The sequence below is a fragment of the Phaenicophaeus curvirostris genome, chromosome 1, assembly GCF_032191515.1.
Source record: "Phaenicophaeus curvirostris isolate KB17595 chromosome 1, BPBGC_Pcur_1.0, whole genome shotgun sequence".
Lineage (NCBI taxonomy): Eukaryota > Metazoa > Chordata > Aves > Cuculiformes > Cuculidae > Phaenicophaeus > Phaenicophaeus curvirostris.
The window spans coordinates 158,422,193-158,446,080 of record NC_091392.1 but is presented as its reverse complement, the minus strand read 5'-3'; the positions used below and the strand labels follow the sequence as shown (position 1 = coordinate 158,446,080).

At 40.1% G+C, this 23,888-nt stretch overlaps 1 protein-coding gene across 1 annotated transcript in view; it reads right to left on the bottom strand.

Annotated features, from left to right (window-relative positions):
* Nucleotides 1-562: 562 nt before the first annotated feature.
* CLYBL (citramalyl-CoA lyase) overlaps nucleotides 563-23,888 on the bottom strand; it is a 181,622-nt gene continuing 158,296 nt past the window's right edge. Inside the window, exons 5-8 of the mRNA XM_069879094.1 lie at nucleotides 23,470-23,563; nucleotides 21,893-22,060; nucleotides 16,707-16,831; nucleotides 563-1,632 (exon numbers count right to left, since the gene is read on the bottom strand). Of these exons, the coding sequence (XP_069735195.1) occupies nucleotides 1,537-1,632; nucleotides 16,707-16,831; nucleotides 21,893-22,060; nucleotides 23,470-23,563 (483 nt within the window). The 3' untranslated portion in view covers nucleotides 563-1,536. The remainder of the gene's footprint in view (nucleotides 1,633-16,706; nucleotides 16,832-21,892; nucleotides 22,061-23,469; nucleotides 23,564-23,888) is intronic.

Here is a 23,888-nt window from a genome sequence, read left to right as displayed (position 1 = left end):
GTGGCATCCCCCATCTCTTCCATCGCTCCTGGGAGACTGGGGGGCATCCATCCTCCGTCCCATTCCCTGAGCTGAGCCCAGTTGTGCCCCCTCCACTCCCTGGGGATGGGGTTGGGGGGAGCCCCCCATTTCACTCCCCCCCTGTTCCCCGAGCTGATGCCGGCCACCCCCCCAGCTCCCTTTCCTCACCGCTTCCCCACAAGTCAGTCAGTGTTTTTATTTCCCCTCCCACCTTTCCCTTCCTCTCCCCTTAATTAAACCAAAAATAACCCAAAATGTTTAAAATCGCTGCTTGGAGACGGAGGGGAAACATGCTAAGCGAGCAGATGGGAGGAATAAGCCACTGTGACTCCATACGTAAAATGGCCATGGAGGCGGTGAAAAATGAAACTAAAAAACAACTGTTTTCTATTTACAAATTTAAATAAACAGAACAGCCTTCCCCGCGGTGTTTGTCTAAGTGCAGCAGCATTGCTGCTGTGTAGGTCATGAAAAGGTTGGTGCATAGTTTAAAACTTCCCATTCTGTTAATTTCTTAAAGAACAGTCGTTCATAGTCTGAGCACAAAAGCTCATGATTTAATGAGGAACAGAAACAAAATCTCTGATTGTTGGTGTTTCAAACTTCATTGGAGTCCTCTGGCAACCACAAGTTGATCCTCTGCAGCTTCAATACCCTTTAGCCCTCCATATAAGAGTACATGCTGAATAGAGGACAATGCCCGGTTGTTATGTTTATTTACCCTTACTACAAGCTGGGTTAACCTCTTCAAAACAGCTTTACTAAGCCCGTTAACCACACGGCCCACATGACCTGTAGCCGTATCCCTAATGTGATGTAAATCTGACTCTGAGACCATATGCACAAGTTCTGCTGCATTGTGTCTCCGAAAACTACAAGTTTATTGCCGTCCAACCCTTCCCGGGCTGGACGCGTCTAGGAGGAAACATTCTGAATAGCGACTGCTCAAAAAAAGAGAAGAAAGTCAAGAGTTCTGCCTTGTCAGAGCAATATTTTTAATGGCTGGTGCACATTTACAGAAGTGTGTGTGTGCGGAGATGCGAAGCCCACAGAGGGTAATGATTTTCATGGCTATTATTTCAACCGGTGTGTAATTATTCGAGGCTTTGCCCCTTCGGATGGGAGTTCTGCACTGGAGTGGGAAGATGCGTAGATACAGGCTGAAGTGATTGACCTCGTTTTCATGTGCTTTTTCAACAGAGCTCACGTTTTTGCTTTTCTCCTTCAGTGAAGTCATAATCCCACATTAGTAGTAATTATTGTGATGTCACACAGTCGAGTGATGTAACTTTGTGGCAGGTTCTGAGTAGCACGGGGGCTGTGAGGAGCAAGCGGTGATTTAAGTCGGGAATAGTTTTAGTGATTAGCGATTCTGGCAAGCAAATTATGACAGATCTGCAAAATGGAAATGAATTTCCGCTTAAGCTTGACGTCTTTAATTTTTTTTTCCCAAGTATTATAGTCATCTTCTAAAACAGCTACTGGGGCCCCATGGTGAGAGCTTCATTTACCAGCTCATTTTTTCTTGATGGCTGTGGCAAGCGTAACAATGTTCTGTGCCTGCTTCAGTAATGGCATGTCGATCATGCTCCCGTGGAAAGTAAACGCTCCCTGGAAAAGAGAGAATATGAACTTCCTGAGAGGACCTCTGGAAATCAGTTTCCTTTTCTTTTTCTTGAAAAAACACATCTGTTTGGCAAGACGCATTAGCTCCCACAGGAATCCTGAATGGGTTTTAGGAGACAAACTAGCCCAGAGAGGGCAAATACAGCTAAAAAAAATAGAGTGGATGCCAAGTGCTCCAAAGAGGAGGGAAAAAGAGAGAGAAAAGGGAAGCCCAGGGTGCAGCCTGCCTGTTTTGGCCCCTCTATCTGGCAAACGTCAAGGGGCAAGCGCAGTGATGCTGGCGGCCACCACGCCTGGGAGGCAGCTCTGCTCCCCGTGTCCAGCATCGCCCACCAGTGCCAGGACTGTGCCACAGGGCTGGTGTCAAACTGGATTTGTAGGTGGAGGGCGAAGGCAGAAGTGTTGCCTTCGTCAGGAAACAGCAACAGGCATCTGGAGTGGGAAAGGGAAGTTTTCCCAGCTTGGGGTGTGTGTTGAGGTTGCGCAGCCGCACCTCTCCATCAGTTCTCCAGGGTTAAGGACAGGCTGGTCTTGTGCTTAAAGACAGAGGCTGGGAGGAAAGCTGAGCAAAACAAGTGCCTGGCACGGTAATATTGTCCAAATCTGCTCTGGAGCCAAGGTAAAACCCACCTGAGCACTGCCCATGGGGAATTTCCCTGAGCGGATACAGAGCAGTGTGCCTCAGCAGTGGTGAACTGACAGCCAGGGCAGGTTTCAGCAGTCGATTTGTATTTCTAGGGATTTTGCGGTGACAAGTTTAAAATAATTAACCATGAATCATAGTTAAATCTTAAACAGAAGGCGTGTTTTATATAGAGGCAAACCTGACTTGTTCCTTGGGATGCTTTAATCCACATGTGTGTTGCTGAGGTAGGATTTTGAAGATAAAACACTCTGCATCGAGACATGCAGTAGCTCAACAGACAAAAAAGAAAAATCTTATTTGTAATTCTGTCAGTACTTTGACGCATTATTGAAAAAAACCCAAATACAAAGACGCGATCCCTTCCCTGAAGAACTCAGAAATGAAGGCTTGGCCCCAGCGTTGCGTAGGCTGTCTCTGTGGAGTGCTGCGCACCCTTTTAATGTCCTGCTGCAATCGATACAGGATCACAGGCTGGTCTTAGCTGGACAGTGCACACGGCTAACTAAGAACAGCATAACAGCGAATGTGCGGCTGTGCATGCACAAGGAGAGAAATGCAGAGGAGAACAAGCCATTTATTGTTTTCTGGATTTCATTTAGGGGTTGATAATCATAAAATTGAGGATTCTAATAAGTAAAGTGAAAATAAAACCCATTTACAAAAATATTTAGAAAATGCGTTGCTCCATCTCTAGCTTGACTGAAGTAGCACTAAATACTAAATCATGTTCTAGAACAGCTAAGACAAAAATCCACCTTAAACAGTCATCTCATTCAAATCAATATCGCTGCATGTCAGAACAGGCTGTATTAAAACCATTAAAATCTCAATAGTTAAAACTATTATTTTATTCGAAGTAGGATTTCATACTGTAGCTTGTAGTATTTTAGGTGGGTTTGGAGAATAATGGGATTGACAGATACTCAACTGTAGATGCTTCAGATTGAATTTCTTGTTTACAGAGCAAGCGACCCACCCTTCATTACACCATCATCATTATTATTATTACTATATTAATATTAATAAATAATAAAAATAACCCTTTTAATCTTAGCTACATCTCAGCCATTTCAGCTCATACTTTTAAATCTTTACAGAAAACATAATCTCAAACTATTGCGCTTATTAATTGTTGCGAAAATAAGGCAGGAACTAAGTAAGCATTTTATGACAGGTCTTCTTTAGAATAATTCATGCCTATGCAGTGATCTAAAAATACAGGATAGTGCAAGATATGCTTTTTTTTTTCACCATATCCCTCCCCCTCCCCCCATGTTTTAATTGTGTCTACTTTTCTATTCAGTCCAATAACAGATATTGCTTAGAAGAGATATTTGCACGTGGAATGACAGTGATAAGTAAAGATATGTTAAGGTCTGGAATCATCCTTCTTAGTCTTGTGAAATGACTGACTTAGGAGCACAGTTACCTTAAGTAACTACCATAATTTGCAGAGGGCACTTAGCAATGGCAGTTCTGATCTCTGGTCCAAACCATGATCAGGAGGGTCTCACCCCTTCCACTGACTGCAAGCAGGATGCTCTGATGTTGGGTACCTCTGCAGGTGCCTAAGTTGGAGCATTATCAGTCTGGATTAGGACATCTTTTTGAGAAAGTAGGAGTTAATTAAACAGCATGCCTGGCCTCTCTTCATTAAAAAAACATGTTTAGAAAGGAAACTTGGATAATACACCATGTGTAGACACACAAACACTGAACGGCTTGAGATCTGCTGCACATACTCTTCTTGTCAGCGTGCAGCTGTAGTTTGGGTTGCTAGGAATTTGAATTCTTGAAGGAAAAAAATGCTTTTTTTCTTTTTTTTCCCCTAACCGCGAAGAGTAACATGAAGAAGTTGGCCTCTCTGCCTTTTCACTCTAAGGCTTATTTTCTCCCTGCTAATTTGCAGTGTTGAGCTAACGTCCAGAAAAAGAAACCTATTTTAATACCATTGAATATACTCTATTCACTGCCTCTCTTTCCACCCACAGGTTTCAACAGATAGGAAATACCAGTAATTATAGCTTTGTACCCATGCTCTCTTTTCCAATGCTGCTAGATGAAATTTGCCTTTAGCACTCTTTTGATTTTCTCTCGCATGAATATAAAGAAAACAAGACTTTCTATAAACTCCATTTGCTTTGATAGCATTAATCTGGGGATTAATTTAGTTATAGATCTAAATTTTCTTTTTGACTAATTTTCTGAATAATCTCAGCCTGTACTTAGACTTTCAGTAGATCAATGGTTGGACCAAAGGTCGGTTCTTAAGGGAGCTTGCAGGGTGAAAGGGAGCAACAGTGGGTGCATGGTGCAAGGCTGGGGTTTGCATCTGCTGCATTCGATGGTTGTGGTTCTCACTTGCTGCGTAACCGTATAAATCATTCAGTGGGAGCCTTTCCAGAACGCTGTAAAGGACCTCGCCAGCAGGCAAGTCAAATGTGCCAGACCTGCCCTGGGAAGACACAGGCCCTCCAGGTAAAGGCTGACGGAGGAGTGGGTGCAGCCTTTGTGTGATGACGCATGGGTGAAGGTAGCTCAGGTGCGATGAGAAGTGAGGGAATGGAGGACGACTGCAGCACCCACTGGACAGCAAGCTGGAAGTGCAGCCCTTCTAAGGAATGGGTGGCTAAAGGCTCTGCCTCAGCTTCTAGCAATGCAGCATGTATTCTGTTGCCCTTATCTAGTGCCATCCTTCATGCAGTGAATGTTCTAAGGGTGAAGTCCTGTGAGAAACAGGGTAACTTTGGCACTCACCAGCCTGGAGAGTATGGGAGCCGTAAAAGTGCTTTGGCTGGCTTACACCGTACAGCTGTGAGGCAGCACAACACAGCGGAGGGGGGTTGCATTTGAAAAACCTTTGGCTTCCCCAAGCCTCATCGCTTTATGCCTCTGTCAGACCAGACTATCAGGGAGAAAGTGAGGAAGAAATGTGAACAGGCATGTGTTCCACTGGGGCCTTAATGCAAACTAGCTTAGAGTCCTTCCCAGTTGATGGGCAAGTGAGGAAAAAATCAAAGATGTTTTCTCTTAGGTAGCTCTGTGAGAGCAAGAGCAAGAAGAAGGCGGCAGACTGATCTAGCTCCTCTTCTCTCTGCCCGGTCATTGGAGTTGCCCACCAAGTCATTGTTTCCCCATCTCCACCTCTCGTATCAGCTCACCTTGCCCAGGCTGAACAATGCAGGACAAGTACTGCGCAAGTTGCTGCATCCCCTGGGAATCATGTAGTATTTGAATGCAATAAATTCCCAATGACATTTAATGCTGTGTTAAAACAGTAGTAACTTCTTTAAAAAAAGTAACAGCTAATTATGCAAGATGCAGGCCATGCTGAGTAAGGCCTTAACAGCCCTACTTTGAATTTCAATATGTCCTAAAGTGCTTTGAGAATGGAACGGAGAAGGTTTTTGGCAAATATAGAAAACAGCTGGGAGGGAATTAAAATTATAGAAAGCTGCTAGGTTTTGTTTCAGATGGAAACAGTAAAAAATGATAGTCTGGGAAATGAGAGAATTGAGCATGGTCAGCTCCAAGTGATACAAAGATCCAGCCTACAGACAAGGGAAGCAATAAGGCAGAGTTGACAGAGAACAGTCATTTTCACAGGTCAGGAGCTGAAGATACAGGCTTATGAAAAAGGGGGACAAATCAAGTTATGCATTAGGAATATCTAACAGAATAAGTTTCCAGGTGACAGTGGAGACACCAAAGAGATGCAAAACCAAGCCTTGTAACACCTCAGTTTGGCAGAGCTTATGCTTGTACCTTACAAACCTTCTTTTGGATAAATGTAGCCACTACCAAAACCAACTCGGGTCTAACAAAGTTCAACATATAATTGAAGGCTGTTCTTTGACAGTTTAGGAGACAACTCTGACCATGTGTTGCCAAGGAACTTGGACATGGCTCTTGTCATATCTATATGTCATCATTAAAGATTTCATTTACCTCTAAGAAATGACATCTGTTGAGCAGCTGAAAGGGTTTCAGTGTTAGTCTGTTATTTGCTATGACCAGAAGATGAACACATTAATGCAGTAGTTCCTGGAACACGAACGCCTCCTCTTTTTGTGTGTGTATGTGTGGCAGCATCCAGGAACATTTGTTCTATGAAACTTCTGGGAGAAGTTAAGAGCTTGGTAAATCTATACAACTATTTCACAAAGAGAATATATATTTTTTTGGATGGCAAGAAGCGTCTTATTTTTCTAGAAGGTAAATGGACTGGATTCAGAGTCAATTTCTATATCATCTGGGGATCAATATGTTCTGGGGGAACTAGGAAGGGGGGAGAAATGATACAGCCAAGTCTCTTGGTAGTATATATTACGAGTGATATAATTGTGACTTTGACTACAACAGGAGATGGACAGGATCACAAGTGAGATACCCTTCATGTTTCTCCAGAAGATCCAGGAAACTTCCAAAATCATTCATCTGTCCTGAAACCTTTTTACGTAATACACAATATTATGTGGGGTTATACTCCCACCATCTAATGTTTGCTTATGGTTTAACAAGAGAAACAAGCTGGCTAAAACTGCCATGCTAGAGACCATTTAAGGCGCTTCATAGTTATTTGACACTCTTCTCTCTGAGCTGTGGATTAAAGTACATGAGTTAATTAAAGTAAAATAATAATTGTTCTGGGACATATGGGACATTGATCAGATGAGCTAGTCCCCTTTGGCTGACAAAAGAGAAGAATTAGAGGCACTTGTGCACCTGGGAATGCTTGTGGCTTTTTTTCCTCAGTGTTTGCTGTGTCTGTGGTTATCAGGGCCTCTATCCACATCCATCCTACAATAAACTCACTAAAAAGGCTGCAGATCCTTGCTTCTTAGGCTACTGGGAACTATTTATCACCTGCATTGTGATTACCTGAAAGTGAGGATTGGCTTTCCTAAGGCATAGTGAGCACGTGAATTTTGAAGTACCAAAGTTGTTTAAGTTCCAAAAAGTTCCTGATCGATTGCAGACGAGATGCCACATGTGAATACTGGTTGTGAGAACTCCGTGCTCTGTATTGGGAAACACTGCTGATTTACTAATTACCTTGATCACTGGCAAGCCTTCGCCAATAAACCTTTCATTTAATGCCCTGTTCTACGACATCTCAACATACGTGTAGACAATGACTTTAACTCCCATGTGACAATGGCCAAGCCTTTCTTAAAGATATTTGTAAAGGCTGCATTAAACCTGTGGATTGTCTATAGCAGAAGAAAAATCAATTATCTTGCATCACATGAAAGATTATGGTCAATAATACTATATTTATTTGTCTGTGTGCGTCAATGTATGGGTTGCCCTGGACCACGATGTAGAGGCAGCCCACTTTTTCAAAAGCAGCTTACTTTGGGAATCTAGTCAGGCAGTTTAGGTGGCAGGCTGGAAGTGCGAGGGACCTTGGCCTATAAGGCTTTGGCATCGGGGGGACGACTCTGGGAACCCAGGCCAGTGGAAGAAAAGGAAAAGCAAACCAATATTATGTTCCATGAAAGACGGACAAGAAAGCACTTGCCGCTGAATTTTGAATTAAGTATAGGTCTAAGTTACATCTAATGCTTATGGAACTGCAAAAAAAAAATCTCTGTCAACAGCCAGGTGACGGTTGCTCAAAAGACAAGCAAACTCATGAGTGAGGAGAGGTCCTTTGATGGCACTCTGCTGTCACAGGGTTGGAAATACTGCCCTTCTGCTGCTGGCTTCTTTTCTTTTAATTACTTTTCTTAATGGATTTAACTAGTTATAATTTTGCTTGCAGACCACATCCCTGCAATGAGTGTGTGGCAGTTGAGTTATCTCCTCACCCTTCTTGGCTGCCTTCTGAGACTTGTATCTAAGACCTAGTGGAAATGGGCATAGAGGGGCCAGTGAGCCAACCACCCTTCTCTCCTCCACCCTCTTCATCATTAGGGGATGTTGTGAATCAAAGAGAGCTCCCACACTACTTTGGTAACCCAGGCCAGAGGCTGAGTGTGAATACAGCCATTGTCCTAATAAGTAATTATGTAAGTCCCATTCCAGCCCGTGACCTGCAGATGCCAGGATAAATGGAAATGAGCAGAATGGGTGATGCCAGCTGGCCCGTGCAAACTTTGTGTACCTCCCACAAGGGGAAATGGGGAACACGTGTAGACAAGCATCCTCAAGTCCACAGATGCAAAAAATCTTTGATCCACAGTTATCTGAGAAACGTTCATTCTTTCCGTGGTAATTCAGTGTCAGCCTACTTCTAAATCCCAAAGGTCTAGTTATGACTTTTTTGGAGGCCACAAAAATACATAGAACAAACCCACTAAAGTCTACTTGGGTCTGAGGACATTACCTCTAATTCTCCACAAAATTAACTGTTATAAGGAAATAAGAGTGTGGTGTTCTGGAAGAAGGGCAGATTTGCTCTTCTGAGGAGGAAAGGAAGCAGGTGGATGGCAAAGAGTCCCGCTAAAAAGCATGGCATTCAGGAAGATAATTCCCCTGAGATTAAATGAAAAAATCCACATTGTTTAAGTGACACCCTGCAGAGGGAATTTGGAAACTTTTGCTTCAGGGCTTAAAAAGAATGCTTGGATTTGCTTACAGGTAATGAACAAAAGAGAAGAGAGTCCTGTTCGCAGCAAATGGAGTTGCGTCTGTGCCTGGGGGAGGAGTGATTATCCTGACTACAAAGGAATGACTTTCCCTTGAAACAGAAGGTTGAAACCATGTTTTTGGGGGAGCGAAGAGCAGGAAATAACCTAACAGCTGTGATGGTGCTGAATGCAGGCTTAATTATTTTTTTTTCCCTTGTGTAGCAAAAAAGCCATCATAAAGAGCTAGGTCATAATTCTACCTTTTAGTGATGAACTTCCAAAGGTTAGTTAGTGAGTTGCTAGGAGGTGTTCGACAATATCTGGGTCAGATGATCAAGTTCTTCAAGCTATAACAAGATAATGTCTCAAACTCCTCTCTGCTCAGGCCTGTTCTGCCTCAAGATCAGGTTGACCCACAACTCTTGGCCTTCTTTTAGCATCTTTGCAGTGGGTAGGAAATGGTCAAATAACTAGTCTAGTCATATATGACAAACCGATGACTCCTCGTGCAGCAAGCTATAGGAAGAGAGCTTTTCAGGTTACATATATCCATATCCTCTCTTTGACACCAGCAAGTTTCTGCAGTTATTTTGTTGATATGAAGAAAAATTTAACCTTTTGTTTCTTTTCACCAGTGTAAACTTCCACCAGAGCAGAAGCAGCTAGTTAGTCCAGAAGATAAATCAGTTTGTAATGGCAGAAGCAAGCCTGGTTTTATGAGATAGGTTTCTGCCTCTAGGAGAAGATGGAAGGACACAAGAGGTTGAGAAGGAAAGAGCAACAACAACATGAAATAGAGATTAATTTTTGCCTCAAATAACTCCCAACCAGCAGTACAAGAACTCTGATAGAAAAAGACCTTTCTAAACTCGACACATAGGAAGGATTTTGTGATGCCTGAAGTCCACAGTGGGGCAGGAAAGATGAAGAACAGGGACCTACAAGGTCCACTTCTTCTCCATCTGACATGATTGTTCCCAAGTGAGGGATAAGGGTCTTTCCCTGCTATGTGAGCCAGACAAGCTATTTTTCCCTCTTACAGCTCCTCAGGCTCACTGAATCACTGGGGACAATAATTTAGGCTGGGACACGCCAGTGGATCCTGCTTAGTCCAGCTCCAGGAACTCCTTCAAGCCTCCAAAGCCTCTATCTCCCACTGAGCAAAAAACTTGTTTAAGATACCTGAATGAAAGGCATATATGAAGGATTTTATTTCTCTCTTTACATTTTCTTTAATTTCCTTCTCATTGTGATTGTTGCCTTCCTGCATGCTTCTCTGGAGTGGGAAAGAATAAAAGTAAGTAGGAGAAGAAAGTCCTGGAAATCAGAAATAGTCTCCACTGGTTTCCATCCTCCACCTTATAATGTATCGGGAACGGAAGAATCCTAGAGAGCACACTTGCTGCTGCCAAGCAAATCTTTATTTTATAGCACAAAAGTAGCTTCCTGGACAAACATCCTATCCAACTATGCACTTTTTTCCCCTAGTGAGCATCATGGTTATTATATGGAAAAATGAAAAGTAACTAATATTAAGACTTCAATATCCTCAGATGCCCTTAACTAACTAATTTAGAATTAACTTGAGGTTTATAATCACGGAAGCAATTTGTTAAATATAGACTAGAAAATTTAATCTAGAAGTAAATGATTACAGGACACACAAAGGACATTTGATACCAAAGGGGAAGGTAGACATAAAATACAACACAGGCAAGATAAGTAATAACAGTGAAGATCTGTCAACAGGAAAGGAATCTCTGTTAATATTCTAGTCTATATTTTTCTAATTTCAGATTCATTTTCTGAATAGATTTGCACAGCCATTTTTTTCTGCCATTCTCCGTTTCAGCTGATGGAGCTTTTGGAGAGAGCTTCTTCAGGTCCAAGAAAAAGTTGGCTAGCACAGAGAGGAGTGAAGAGGCAGCAAGACCACTGCTACTTAAATTAACTGAAACAATATTTTGGCTGTACAGGCTTCTGAATTCCCTCAGTAAGCCTTAAAAAGAGCCATCTGGTCAGAACATTACATCTCTAGTCAGATCCTGCTTTGGAAAGTGAAATGAGGCTTGTGAGTGCCTGTTAATGCTTTTTTAAGAGGGATTTGGGAGGTGGGTAGTTTCCTCGGTGGGTTGCTTGTGCAAATCAAGTTTTGGCAGGACAATGGGCAGGTGTCTGCAGTGATGGGTGTCTCCCTAATCTATGCCTGCAAAAAAGCATCACCTGCAGTGGGAGCACGCCTGCGCGGCACAGCACAGATAAGCCCTTCCAAAAGCAAAGGCACTCATCCTGTCTCATTGAGGTGACAAGGACAGAAGGGACGTGCCTTGCTGAGGAGAAACCCAGAGGGGCGCTATCCCGTGCTTTCTGCAGTGCCCACATTCCCTGGCACAGAAGCCACCTCCTCCCGGAGCTATCTCTGGGTGGAAAGCCTTTGGAGGGACACAGCATCCATCCTTCTGCTCCCGGCTCATGGAGAAACTTCTCCCTGCGGGAAATGTCATAGTGCCATCCAAGTCCCTCTCCCCCCATGTTTTGGACACAGGTCTTTAATGAGTGGAGGAAAACAGATTAAGAGCCATCGAGCGCCTGCTGGGGAGTGTGTGTATTTGTGTGAGCTGGCAAGAAAATGTTTTATATGAGTTTCTGCCCTGCTTAGGAGCTTCTGCAACCCTGTGTGGTAAAATCTGTCTCCTTCTCTCCCCACCTGGCATAACTCCCTCAGGACTGATTGCGCCGGTGTAGAAACCAGTATCGCACAAGCAATTAGCTAATACAGCCCCTTCTGCTCTACTGTGAAGGTTCGAAATCTGCCCCCAGATGGATCTTTCTAAGGGAAAAGCCTTCAACTGTGACACAAACAACATTTCTAAAATATTTTTCAAATAATACAACTGTATAGAGAAACTCTAGGTGCTAGTGTTAGCTCTGTCGATCTCTACTTATTCATCAGTTTTCACACTAAAATTTCACTTGGCTGCTTCTTAAAATATAAACAACATAACAGTGTCCTCTGCCTAATCTCACCAGTGTTCTCCGTCTTTGCACAGAGATGCACCTGAGCCTACACATCTTAAGGCCAAAGCTCATAAGAGGTGGCAATTTATCACAAATCCCCGAATCGCCCCCTCTGCAGTGTGAGGAATATACATTGCCTGCTTTACATAAACGATGGCAAATGCCCCACGTCCTTGGAGCGAGGGCTGACAGTGCTGCAGCCCAGCGTGTGCAGAGCTACCCTGTGCTGCCCTGGGATGGGATCCAGCTTAGCTGGTGGCATCTCAAACCTTGGGCAAGGAGAGTGGGGAGCCGGACTGCTCCCTCACCCCTAGCTCAATGTAAAGCCCCAAGATATAATTCCCTGTAAAGTGAGATATAATCCCAGTGGGTTGATGGGGTCCCATACCGCCCTGTGCCAAATGGATGCTCCAGTGCATCCCTCCCAGGAAGCAGCCCAGAGGAGTCTGCCACCCTCCGTGTGTGGTCCCAGCGCCCAGAGGATGGATTGGGATGTGCCAGATCCCTCCTGGCTGGGGGACGCACAGAGAGCCCTCCTGGGGGCTGTGGCGCTGCCAGGAGAGGGACAACAGTGGGGAGAGACCTCTCTGGGCAGCAGTCGGAGCTGGATCTGGCCCAAGCACGAAGGCACATCGTCTCCAAGATACAGTGGCTTGGGGTAGCTTTTCCTAAACAAAGAGCATTATAAGGGAGCCACTGCTGGAAATTTCCATTCCTTTGTTGGGTAGATGCTGTGTAAATAAATGCATTCCTAAGATTTTTCATAATCCTGGAAAGGTCCATAAAAGAAACTGTACAGTTTGTCGCATCGCTGGAGTTCGTATATATTATTCCTCAGCCGCTGGGAACATGATATACAATGGCACAGAATATAATGCAAGAAACATATGCTAAAGGTCTTCTAAGAAGCACTTTGTGCATTCGTATGTGGCATGTGCAGCTATTTCTTCTGTTTTGCCCCATGGGATCTAAACTATTCAACCCTTATTACAGCTCGGGCTTGTGAATTACTTACCTTAACTCTAAATAATCCTTACCTGACAGGTGACTTCGGTGGCAGCATTTAGCTCCCTATTACCTAGTTCATTATGGGGGTGCTTTGAAAGCATTTATAAATTGGAACATGTGACAAATGTGTAAGCAACCTCTTACTTTACTCTTCTGCTTTTCTTTCTATGTGAATTTTATTTAAAACCCAGATGATTTGGGAAGATCCTGTTACAATAATGATATTGCGCCTGACGTATTTACAAGGTGAATGGCTCAAACCCACATTTTCAATGTCTTACTTTCCTATAATATATAAACACTAGCTACATTTAGAAGAGATTATGTTCCCGTATCTATGTATTGGTAATGTAAACACAGGACTGAGTTACATAGCAAAGACCTTTTCCTTGAAATAAGCTAGTCACTTCTCTCACTAATTCTACCCCCTTGGACTCAGCTAATCTGGATTTATAAGATCATTTTCGTGTTTAATGCAGTACAAATGCTTCAGAAATTTAGAACAGAAACTGTCCTTTAGACTACCAGAACATTTATTACTTTTCTTTCTAATTTTTGAACACTCTATGACATTTATCTTATATGTAAGATTTACCCAACAGCTACCCCTGCTTTCTTTAGGATGAATTTTTAAATCTTGGAAGTCACATGCCTTAGTACTGCAATTCTACCGTAAATATATGGAAATGCTGCAGAAATAATACTTTTCTTTTTAAGCACTTTTCCTTTTTACATCTCAAAGTTCTAGACAAAAGAGCGCTTAATAAATAGTTATATAAAATACAAAATGTAGTTTTTCCACATTTGTCTTCTAATTGTTTAAAATACAATTCCATTTATTTCCTAGATATGTTATTTTTCAGCCAGGTTAGAAATGTAAAAGAAACAGCCCCACAAACAAAAAAACTAGAAGCCAAACCAAAACAACCCCTCAAACAGGACTGCCTCCATAAGGTAAGCCCAAATACATTTGGCTAGCTGGTTAGCACTCTAATTTCCTTCTGTTTGGATGCTGCCACAGCATCTCCAATCCTGCAACGCCCTTCGAAGATCCTAATATTTCCTAACCACAGTACTCACATTTGGGGACTACTATGTCCAAGAATTTCAGCCTTCAGGATGAAGTAGTATGGTTCAGCCTTCTCTCAAAGAAAAATTATTAAGGCAATTGCAGCTCTCAAACTGGAATAGATTATAAAAGCTTTTTACTGTATATTACACTGACATTGCTGGCAAACTTTAAACCCAATTAACAGCAAACTGTGGTCCCAGAGACTGCAGACCACTAACTTGTCTACCACACAAACAGCTGCACAAATCCCTCACATTTATTTTTTCCAGGCTTTCAACTTTGATTAATAACACGGCAAACCCATACAAGTCTCAAGCATATTAACCACAGCTATATTTTTAGCCCTACTGACATGAACACTTTAATATAATAAAAGGAAAAGGAAAACAGAAGAGGTGTTTCATTAGGACACGAGGATTACTGAAACGACCGCGTGGAGTATTTGTCAGGAGGTGGTAGGGGAAGAGTTATTACTTACATTTTAGCGTGTCTCTAGGATGTGGAGCAAGAAGCTCCTTCAGTGAGATATGTTTGCTTTGGAAAAAAAAATAAGTAATCGGACTGTCCGAGCTCTCCTGATTCACACATTTATAACACAGCATTGCAAACTCAGTTAAGAAGGTGCAGCACTACATGGAAAACTATTTTTCTAATGAATCCTGGCAATAAGGCAGTAATACAATACCCAGAAGTTCACACATTAACCTGCAGTCTTTTCTTATTGATAGACGGCTACATGCAAATATATATGAAGCATGCAGGATAGCTGGTTAAAAAACCAGCCCGAACCACAAACCCTCAGCAAATCTGTTCTTGTAGCTGATTTTAGAAGCTTACAACCTATTTTAAAAGCATTTATTAAAAAAAACCCCAAACAACAAAACCCAAACACTCCTTCTCCCCTGAATGACTGATACAAGCAAGAAACCAGGATTATGTCAGTAAAATAGCATCTTAAAAACAAATCCAAAGACTAATGCTTGCCGAATAAAGAATTATTCAATATTAAACGTGTTTAGCTTCATAACTGTGTGATACTGGGACTAGAGCTAAGTTTAGTCCAGTCCTGTCATCAATTGTTCACCTGAAAGGAGTATTCCTTAGATGAGTTTCTGACACAAAATTCAGCTGAATAGTATTACACACACAATGTAAAAACAAATAATATTTCGCTGAGGATGTCATTTGACTTTTTTCTTTCTGCATCCACCTGCCTACACATTTGCACCAGCAATATGTTTACAACGATGCCTTTTGTAAGACAGCCAAGCTTTGGAAATCCGAACGATGGGCAAAACCAGTCATACCTTTTCTATTTCTCAATTGTTTGCGTGAAGACAGCTAAATTTCAAAACTGAGGGAACAGGACAAAGAGATACGGGCACACAGCACCCTAATAGTGACCCTGAAATAAGCGCTCAGGACAGCAACCAAATACCGTAGTCATGGATGTATCGGAAACACCCAGGTACCACAGCTGGGATGGGAAAGCCAAGCAAGCAGAAAGGCAGAGCAATTGCAAAAACCTCGCCACACTTTTACCCTGAGATGAAAGCATCTGCTTTGACCTTTTTAGCATTTCTAATGCACAACATCTGCGGTATCAGAAATGCAGGGGAAGGGGGAAGGCATACACTTCGATCCATTTCTATCCACCAGAAAGCGAAGAAATGTATGGAAAACATTCGTGCGGCACCGAAGAAAGTGAGACCCTATGCACAGGTCTTATATATGAACTTCACTACCGAAGAGATTTGTCTCCCACTTGAATGCCACACAAGCACACACAAAACGTTCCTGCTCATCCCATTCCGACATTGGGACTTTGCTTTTTAACTAGCCCAGGCTTGGCTGCAATGAAGATAAACATATTTAGCTGCAACTTTTTTTTTCTTTCAAAAAGAGGCAAACTGGATTATAGCAAATAACCTTTAAGATAATTAACTGACAATGCCACAACTAGCATAAAATCTTCCTTCAGGCGACCCCTAATTTAAGTATTACTGGCACAAAGTGGAGACAGATTGTGCATCACCACCGCAATATTTACATAGCAGAAACCCACAGAGCAGGAAACGTGAGACTCAATGATGCACTAAATTAGGAACAATCATATTCTAGTGTTAATTTGCTTTCTCCTCTATCCAAATTCCAGGTCCAGCAATTGGTACAAATGCACATAAACCATTCCCATTTTTAATGATTAAGAACCACAATCTGCAGGCAGCTCTGCTCAAAAGTAAATTCACTCACTACGAGGGATGTTTGCAGGATCAAACCCCTAAAAGTGAAAGAGGTTTACCAACACAGATTTTTCAGAAAACCAAGACTTCCTAATCTGTTTATTTCTTTCCATAAATGATGTCTGTATGAGCAGTCTGAGTCATCTGCCAAACTACCTGCCTTTTGATCGCAAATATTTTCCTATGACAATAGCACCATGATTCTGCGGCACAATGGAGAAGCAATTTAAATTCAGCAATGCTGTAGATATATGCAGGTACTCAAAGAATTAAAGTTAAAATGGAGGGAGAAACAGGCAGTGTATTTGTAAATATATTGGGTAGTGACGCATTTAAAATAAACACACACTCTATTATCAAGACTCAGATTCCATGAGCACTACTCATAGTTACAGCACAGTTCTTGAGATAAATGCAAAGAGCCATCATCAGTCTTTCTAAATCTTAAATACTATTCAAATTCAGTATCTATAATGGCTGATTAACAAAATATTTACCTTGCCTAATCGCTGATGTTCTTCAAAAGCAGAAATCAGTTCTTGTGCCCACTTTATTTTTTCAGGGCTTGGAGAGAACTGTTCCTGGACAACAGCAATTTGGTTGGGGTGAATCACCTGCTTACCTACGAAGAAGATTAATAACACCAGAATCATGCATCGACAAACAGATGTTCAAGCAAAATGTTCCAACCACTTGAGGCTCTCATATGCCTCGCAGACTTTTTTGTTCTTTAACTAATTATTTTACTTGGTTTCTTTTATTTTTTAAACTGGACAAAAGGCAGATAGCCTTTTGCCAGATTTTTTAAAGAGTAAAAATATCATGAACTATGCTTGCTTTCAATATCACTTGAAAAAACCCACGATTCTTTTTCCTCCCTCCACATTTTAATCCATGTATCTTCTCAGGTGCAATTGATTGTCCAGGCAGTCAATAACACTTAAGTATACTGCATCGCTGAATTTAACTACATAAATAATAGCTCCATCCCCTTATAAATAAGTTGTATTAAAGTGTGTTCAGCAAATGAGATCTGAAGAAGATGGCAAGGGTTTCGTAGGACTGAAAAGTTACCATTCACCTAAGGATCATACCCTAAATTCTCAGTACTGGCTTAGCATCATAAAATCCTCAAGCTTGTTTAAATTGTTGTTGGTGCAATAGTTAACAGTTAGCAGGTAGGTTGCAATATTAACTTAGTCACCAGTATATTAAACTACTACCAGCAGTGCCCAGAGGTTTTTTTAAGCATTCTTTTAAAATCCTTTCTCGTCTAAATATACATTTAGAAATTAAAAATAGATGTTGCCCTTTGTTTTTTTTTTTGTAGAGATTTTTCAAACGTGAATAGACAGCCACGTAATTTGGTTTAATCTGTTACTGTATTTAGCTACCTTAAAACAAATACATATCTAATTTGCTTGACAGTTTTAAAAGTGTAACATTTGACATTCTTAGTTTATTTCAAAGGGAGTTTCAGAGACTGGCGTGATTTCTGCTCTTTGGTTTCAAAGTGTTTTTAGTAGAGAGAGGCTACTGTAATTCCAGGCTTCCCGTGGAAGCTCCTCTGTGCCAGATAACAAAACTACTTAGAGGGATGAGCCTGATCCTGCAAACCTGCCTTCAAGCGAGCAGTCTCCTGCACTCAGAGGGTCCCACCGCATGCTGCAGCTTCTCGCGGGAGTGAGATTTTTGCATGCAAGGACAAGTTTGAAGAGTCAGGACCTAAGGAGTTTTCCTGCGCACACCAGGGTCTGCTCTGATGTTCTCACTGACATTGAGCCAGCCGTACATTACAAATCAGCCCATTGCTCTGTATAAGAAATCTCAGGCACGGTCGCAGAGATACACCTATTTTAAATGAAACTGTCACTGAAAAAACACTGGGATTACTTTTATGAGACTGCAGTGGGGCTGAGTGACAACCAAAGAAAATCTAGGGATGCAGCAGCACAATCTGTTTAATTTAATGAGCAAAAAAATTGTAATTTTGTAGTGTTTCTACATTTCTTTGCTAAAAAGCCATCCGTAGCTCAATTTTATTTTAATTTCCATTAAACAATTTTTAGTTTGTGATCTTAAGGACATCCAAATATTCCGTTTGAAATTTTAATATGATAGCTATTTAAAAAATAGCTTGAAAATAATAAAAAGTTTTAAACTCATCAAGAACTATATTTTTGGAAGCAAATAAATGGAGACAAATTGCCTTAAATAATATGTTTTACATGAGGTTTAATAAAAGGTCTTTTTGTTGATTTAATCAGTTGTCACCATTAATAAGCTTATGATGTTCCTTATTTGTAATACAACAAATTCTCCCTAGCTAAACTGCTAAAGGGTATGCAAATAATTCCTGCAAAATCCTATGCAGTTTAAATTTTCAGGAAAAACGTATTTGAAATTACACTTAAGGTCAGTCTGTAGTTATAACAAAATGTAAAATATTTATATATGATTTTTTTAAAGCATAAAACATTTCTTTAAAAGGATTTGCTCTCACTAAAGGTATCTGTAGCAGTAAGCTATACTTTTTATCATTAAAACGCCACTGAACAATTTACAGAGAATATAATCTAACTTTTGATTTATAGCACAGGGTTGATTTTTTTGTCACAGTTTATGTATCCAAATAATTGCATAACAGACATAAAGCCATGCAGGAACGAAGCAAATATTTTAAATGGAATTGTTGTTATTGACAAGCTACTGAGAGAGTGCAAAATTGGAAGACATTAAAATTTATGACCATGAAATTCTTTTTACAGTACCACTTGATATATCGTGCTTTAAATCAATACCTGTCAAGTCTTTTAGGTAACTGCGTGATGATGTCATTTTAGTTTTCTACAAAAGACTGCAAAAAGAGAGGAAACCTATAGTGTTTCGTGTTTATATCTGGCTTCTCAGCATGTAGCACAGGACTTTCAGTAATGACTAAGTCAGCTGTTAAAGCTTATGGCAAGGTTTACTTAATTTTTTACATAAGCATTCCTCATATTGATGATCATTTATACAGGGAACACATTGACTTTGGGTCCCTGGATTTTGGTATTGTAAAGTATCTTATTGGGTGTGTATGCATGTGTGTGGGTATCTGTATCCCATCATATAACAGATGTAAGTATATATATTAAAAAAGATTAAATATATAAATATATACATATAAAAGAGATATTAATTTGGCTAAATTACCTTTTAAAACATTTGATTTATGTAAACACACCTCCTGAAGGAAAAACAGTCTACTTGTAAGATAACTGGAAAAGAAAACTCGGCTACTGCAAGCAATAAGGGTCACAATCATAACTAAATAGCTGGTAAATTCCTTGTTTTATTACTTTGCTCATTTAATCTTGAGCGAACATATTTGATTACATTCTACTAATCTAAACCTGAATATGGAAAAATCTAAAGATGTTTAACTTGGCTGAATATGTTAGATTTTCATTAATTTTAGGGGCAGTGAATTTAGCCCTATGCGTGCAAATTGCGAGAGCAATTTGGAAGCCTCAGTTCTTTTTAGTTCTGTTGATTTCAATAATTTTGATTCTTTGTGAAAAACTAGTAGGAAGAGATCTTAAATATTTAAAAATAACAAAAGCTGTATGTTTCGAACTTGTTATCAAGGTGACATTTCAGCATTTTACTCTCATGTTATCAGAGGACTGTCAGTGGCAAATACGATCTGCAGACTTCTGCTTTATACAAGGTCATGGATTAAGCTAAGACCCATTTGTAATTTTCTGTGATGAATATTAAACTGGAAATGTTAAAATGTTTCGATTGTATAGTTTTGTAACAAAATGTTTTTTGCTTTTAGTTTTGAAATGACATTTTATTTTAATCAAAACACGCAAGAAAGAATAAAAAAAATTAAATAAATGCAAAATGAAAGAAATATACAAAAGGCGAAATTCTTCAGATAAATCTCAAATTTTTTTCCACAAAAAATACGAGAAGTCAAATTGTTTTAACTTAAACACATTTTTAAAATTATTTATTTATTTATTTATTTATCTATTTACTTATTTATTTATTGCCACCAAATCAGAAAAGTCACTATTGCCCTGTCTCTAATTATGGTCAGACTGGTTGTCAAGCTGTTTACTGGATTTGGAAATGTGTCAATGATAGTTCTCAAAAGGCTGAAGGCAAAAAGCAAGAGTTGTGAATTCACAGTATGTACTTTTTAGAAATCTTTGCTCCATGTATGCAAAGGCAGGACACCTCTATGGCCAAGTTAGAAATTTAGCTTATGCTCTACCTTGCCACATATGACCTTTTTATTTGTGTCCTATCTGCGCTCTATCCTGATGTAAGAGAATTTTCACCGTAAAGTCAGTGGATTCCAAATCATTGTCAACGTTGTTTGTGCTGAGCATTTCTAAATTTCCTAAATTGGCAGCCTGAGTTAAGTATTTAAATACACATTAAGCATTCAAAAAGTGGGCTCTCAAAGGTGCTAAGCATCTGCAACTCCATTTTCTGTCAACAGGAGGTTTTTTTAAAAAATCAAGCCTTTCCTTAAGCTAGGAAATATTGGTTGAAATTAGGTAGCCATCAGCAGGTGCTACCATTCAGAAGCTCTGTTATTTTCCCAGTTTCAATCACAAACGAATGAAGAGTGGAAGTCCACATGGACATGGATAATGTAGCTGTGTGAGGAGTTGTTGTCTCCAAAACAAGATTTGGTTTTGCAAAGGTCAAAGCTCAGTAGACAGTAAAGCAGAATTTGTGCTGAAGAACATCGATGTCTATTCTTTGACTGGCATGTTGAGATCACTTAAAAGAATGCTTGGTTTGTTATTTTGCTTGCTGCTTTAAGGTACCACATACCACTAACTGTCAAAATATAGTTTGCTAGATGGCATCACCAGGAACCATGCCTTTAGTAGCAAAAACCCAAGAGATGTACTATTATCCTATGTATATCAGGAATGATGGTCAGAGACAAATAATACAAACCATTGTTCCTATATGCTAGCATTCTCTAACACATGTCAAATGGCTGATTTCTATTAAAAAACCCCAATCTTTGGTGGCTGCACTGCCCCATCAGGGTGTCCGAGGGATCTGATACACCAATCACAGGGTAACAGGCTGCCTTACAGGGCTCTGGGACAAGGAGCCTGCTGCTCTTGCTGCCTGCCAATACCCGTAGGCGTCACCAGCACTTATTGGAAGGGGAGCCAGGAGATGAAAAACAAATCAAAGAAAACAGTAAGAAAATAACTTTCCCCCTAACAATTAGCATAGGAGATTTCCTTATCAACTCCTTCACCTAGAAAGTATTTTTTTTAACAACTGCCATTTAAAAAAAAATAGGCGAAAGGGAACCACATAAATTAAGAAGCAATTGTAGGGTGGCCATCAGAGTACAGTATTGCCATTCCCGTGCTCTGTGATGGGAGGAATCACTGCACAGCCTCTACTCTGACTTCTCTTCAAAAACAGTCACACGCTTCATGGGATGTGGTTTTAAAAAGCAGCCTGTGACTTTTCAGGCAACATTTCCAGCCCCAATTTAAAAGATGTTAATAAACATCGAAGAGCTTGGTATGAGCGAGTTTTTCAATAAATGACCTGAAATAAAAAACCAAGTTATTTGTCTAAGCGACAGTAAATGCAGCAATATATTTAAAGCTGTGCGTTATTTAGAGATATCGGCAGAAAGCCATACCAGTGAACCCCATTGCGGCACCTTCTCTTGATTGCCTGCGGAGCCCGTCTTCATCTCGGAAATCGATGTATACAAGGTCTATTGCTTGAAGGCCAAATGCCTTTGCTGTGACTATTATTTTTTGCCTGGCATACAGAATATCCTGGGTTTCCTTGCTGCTTGTTGCACCTACGAAAACAATGAAAACAAAGAAAAGCTGACAAGAGTGTTTGAAACCTTTCCCTGTTAAATATTTCCTACGCAAAAAAAAAGAAAGTTTGAGATTTCATTTAACCAATTTAGAATATAAAAGAGGGGTGCCAGGCTATATTGACAAAATAATCTTCTTATGAGGAAAAAAAAGCTGCTTTAGCAATAAATAAATAAATATCCCCTTAACACTACTTTATAAAATTCAGATTTTGATTCAGTTCAAATCAGAAGTTATAAGCCTGAAGTCAGTGGAAGTTTTCGCTGCTGAGGAGTTGGGAATAACATGAAGCAAATTTTTTATTATATTATTTACTGTACGTAGAGTGAAAAACATTACAGCAAGAGAAGCTTTATACAAACTCATATACTGTGTACAAATAAATGGTTAAAAAATTCACACTGAGAACAGAATTGCACTTTCCTTGGTTGTGATTCTTGTCACAACTGATGTCCTAAGCTGAATATTTAAGCTTTAGTATTTGGATGAAAAAATGATGGTAGATGACTTCTGAGAAGAAGCTGAAGTATTCACAAGACTTCACGTGCTCACAGGGCACCAGCTAAGCAATGTGCTCATGTGAAAGCTGATGTGAAATAAAAATAATAGTAGTAGTAGTAGTAGTAATAATAATAATAATAATAATATGTTCCCTTTCCTTAGGGTCACTATTTAGGCACAGGTTTACAGTTTGCAAGGAATATTTTAGTAAAGCATTCCTAATTTTTACATTATGACACTTATTTTTATTTTAAACGTTGATAGATCTGCACCGTTATCTTTAAACTGAATCGGATTAATAAGAAGCTAAGCAGCCTCTCATAGAAGATATTTTGACATACTTTTCATTTCTGAGGAAGATTAATAGTGCTTTCACAGGAATATGTGGCTGCATTGACATGGAACATATTTACAGTAAATTTTTGAAAGCACAGTGTAGCAGAATATTTGTGCATGATGTCAAAAGCCTGATGGATAATTGTCTGTAAAACCGTGATGAAGCAGGCACGGGAATTTTAGGACTTTAAATGTAGTTCTTGAAAGCACATGCATGTTTCTTATGGATATTATATTTTTAAATAAATTCAGTGAATCAACAGGTTTAGGTTTTTTTTTTATTTTTTTCACTATTTTTTTGTACTGTATCGCAAGAAGCACCAGAAAGTGTGAGTGCCCTGTAACACACAGGGACCACACTTTGATGTTCCAGTGATAAATCCTGCATTGAAAAAAAATCAAGGAGAAAAGTGAAAATGTAAAATGCAGAATCAAGGGTTGTCATTACTTTAATTATTACTGTGAGAAAAGCAATGGACATAAATCACATTGGGCTTCTCCAATGCAAATGCCACACATAATAATTTGTAATAAACAGAGAGGTATCAACCTATGCTGGCACGGAAATCCTCTCCTCCAAAGACGACTGCATCCAAATGAAAGCCAGCCTGGGATCCTGTCCTCCGTGCTTCTTCACAGACAGCCTTCAAATGAGAATACAGTATTAATTCCTACAGAAATGCAAGATGCAGAGAGACTAAGAGGATATTACGGCTACTAAGTGCTACCTAAATCCTTCAGCTAAAATTGCTCCTATTAAGCAAAGCCATTGTAGGTGCTCGATTACGCACAGTGCTTTAAAATGACTCAGCAAAAGGGAAAATATTATCTGTCCCTAAGCATCTATATGCCTTGGCTATGTAAATACAGGGCATCGTAGCAGATTCCCTGCCTTTTGATTGACACAGGGGTATTAACTGTGGTCGCTACTTCAGACATTTATGTAGCAATATGAAACAAATCATTTGT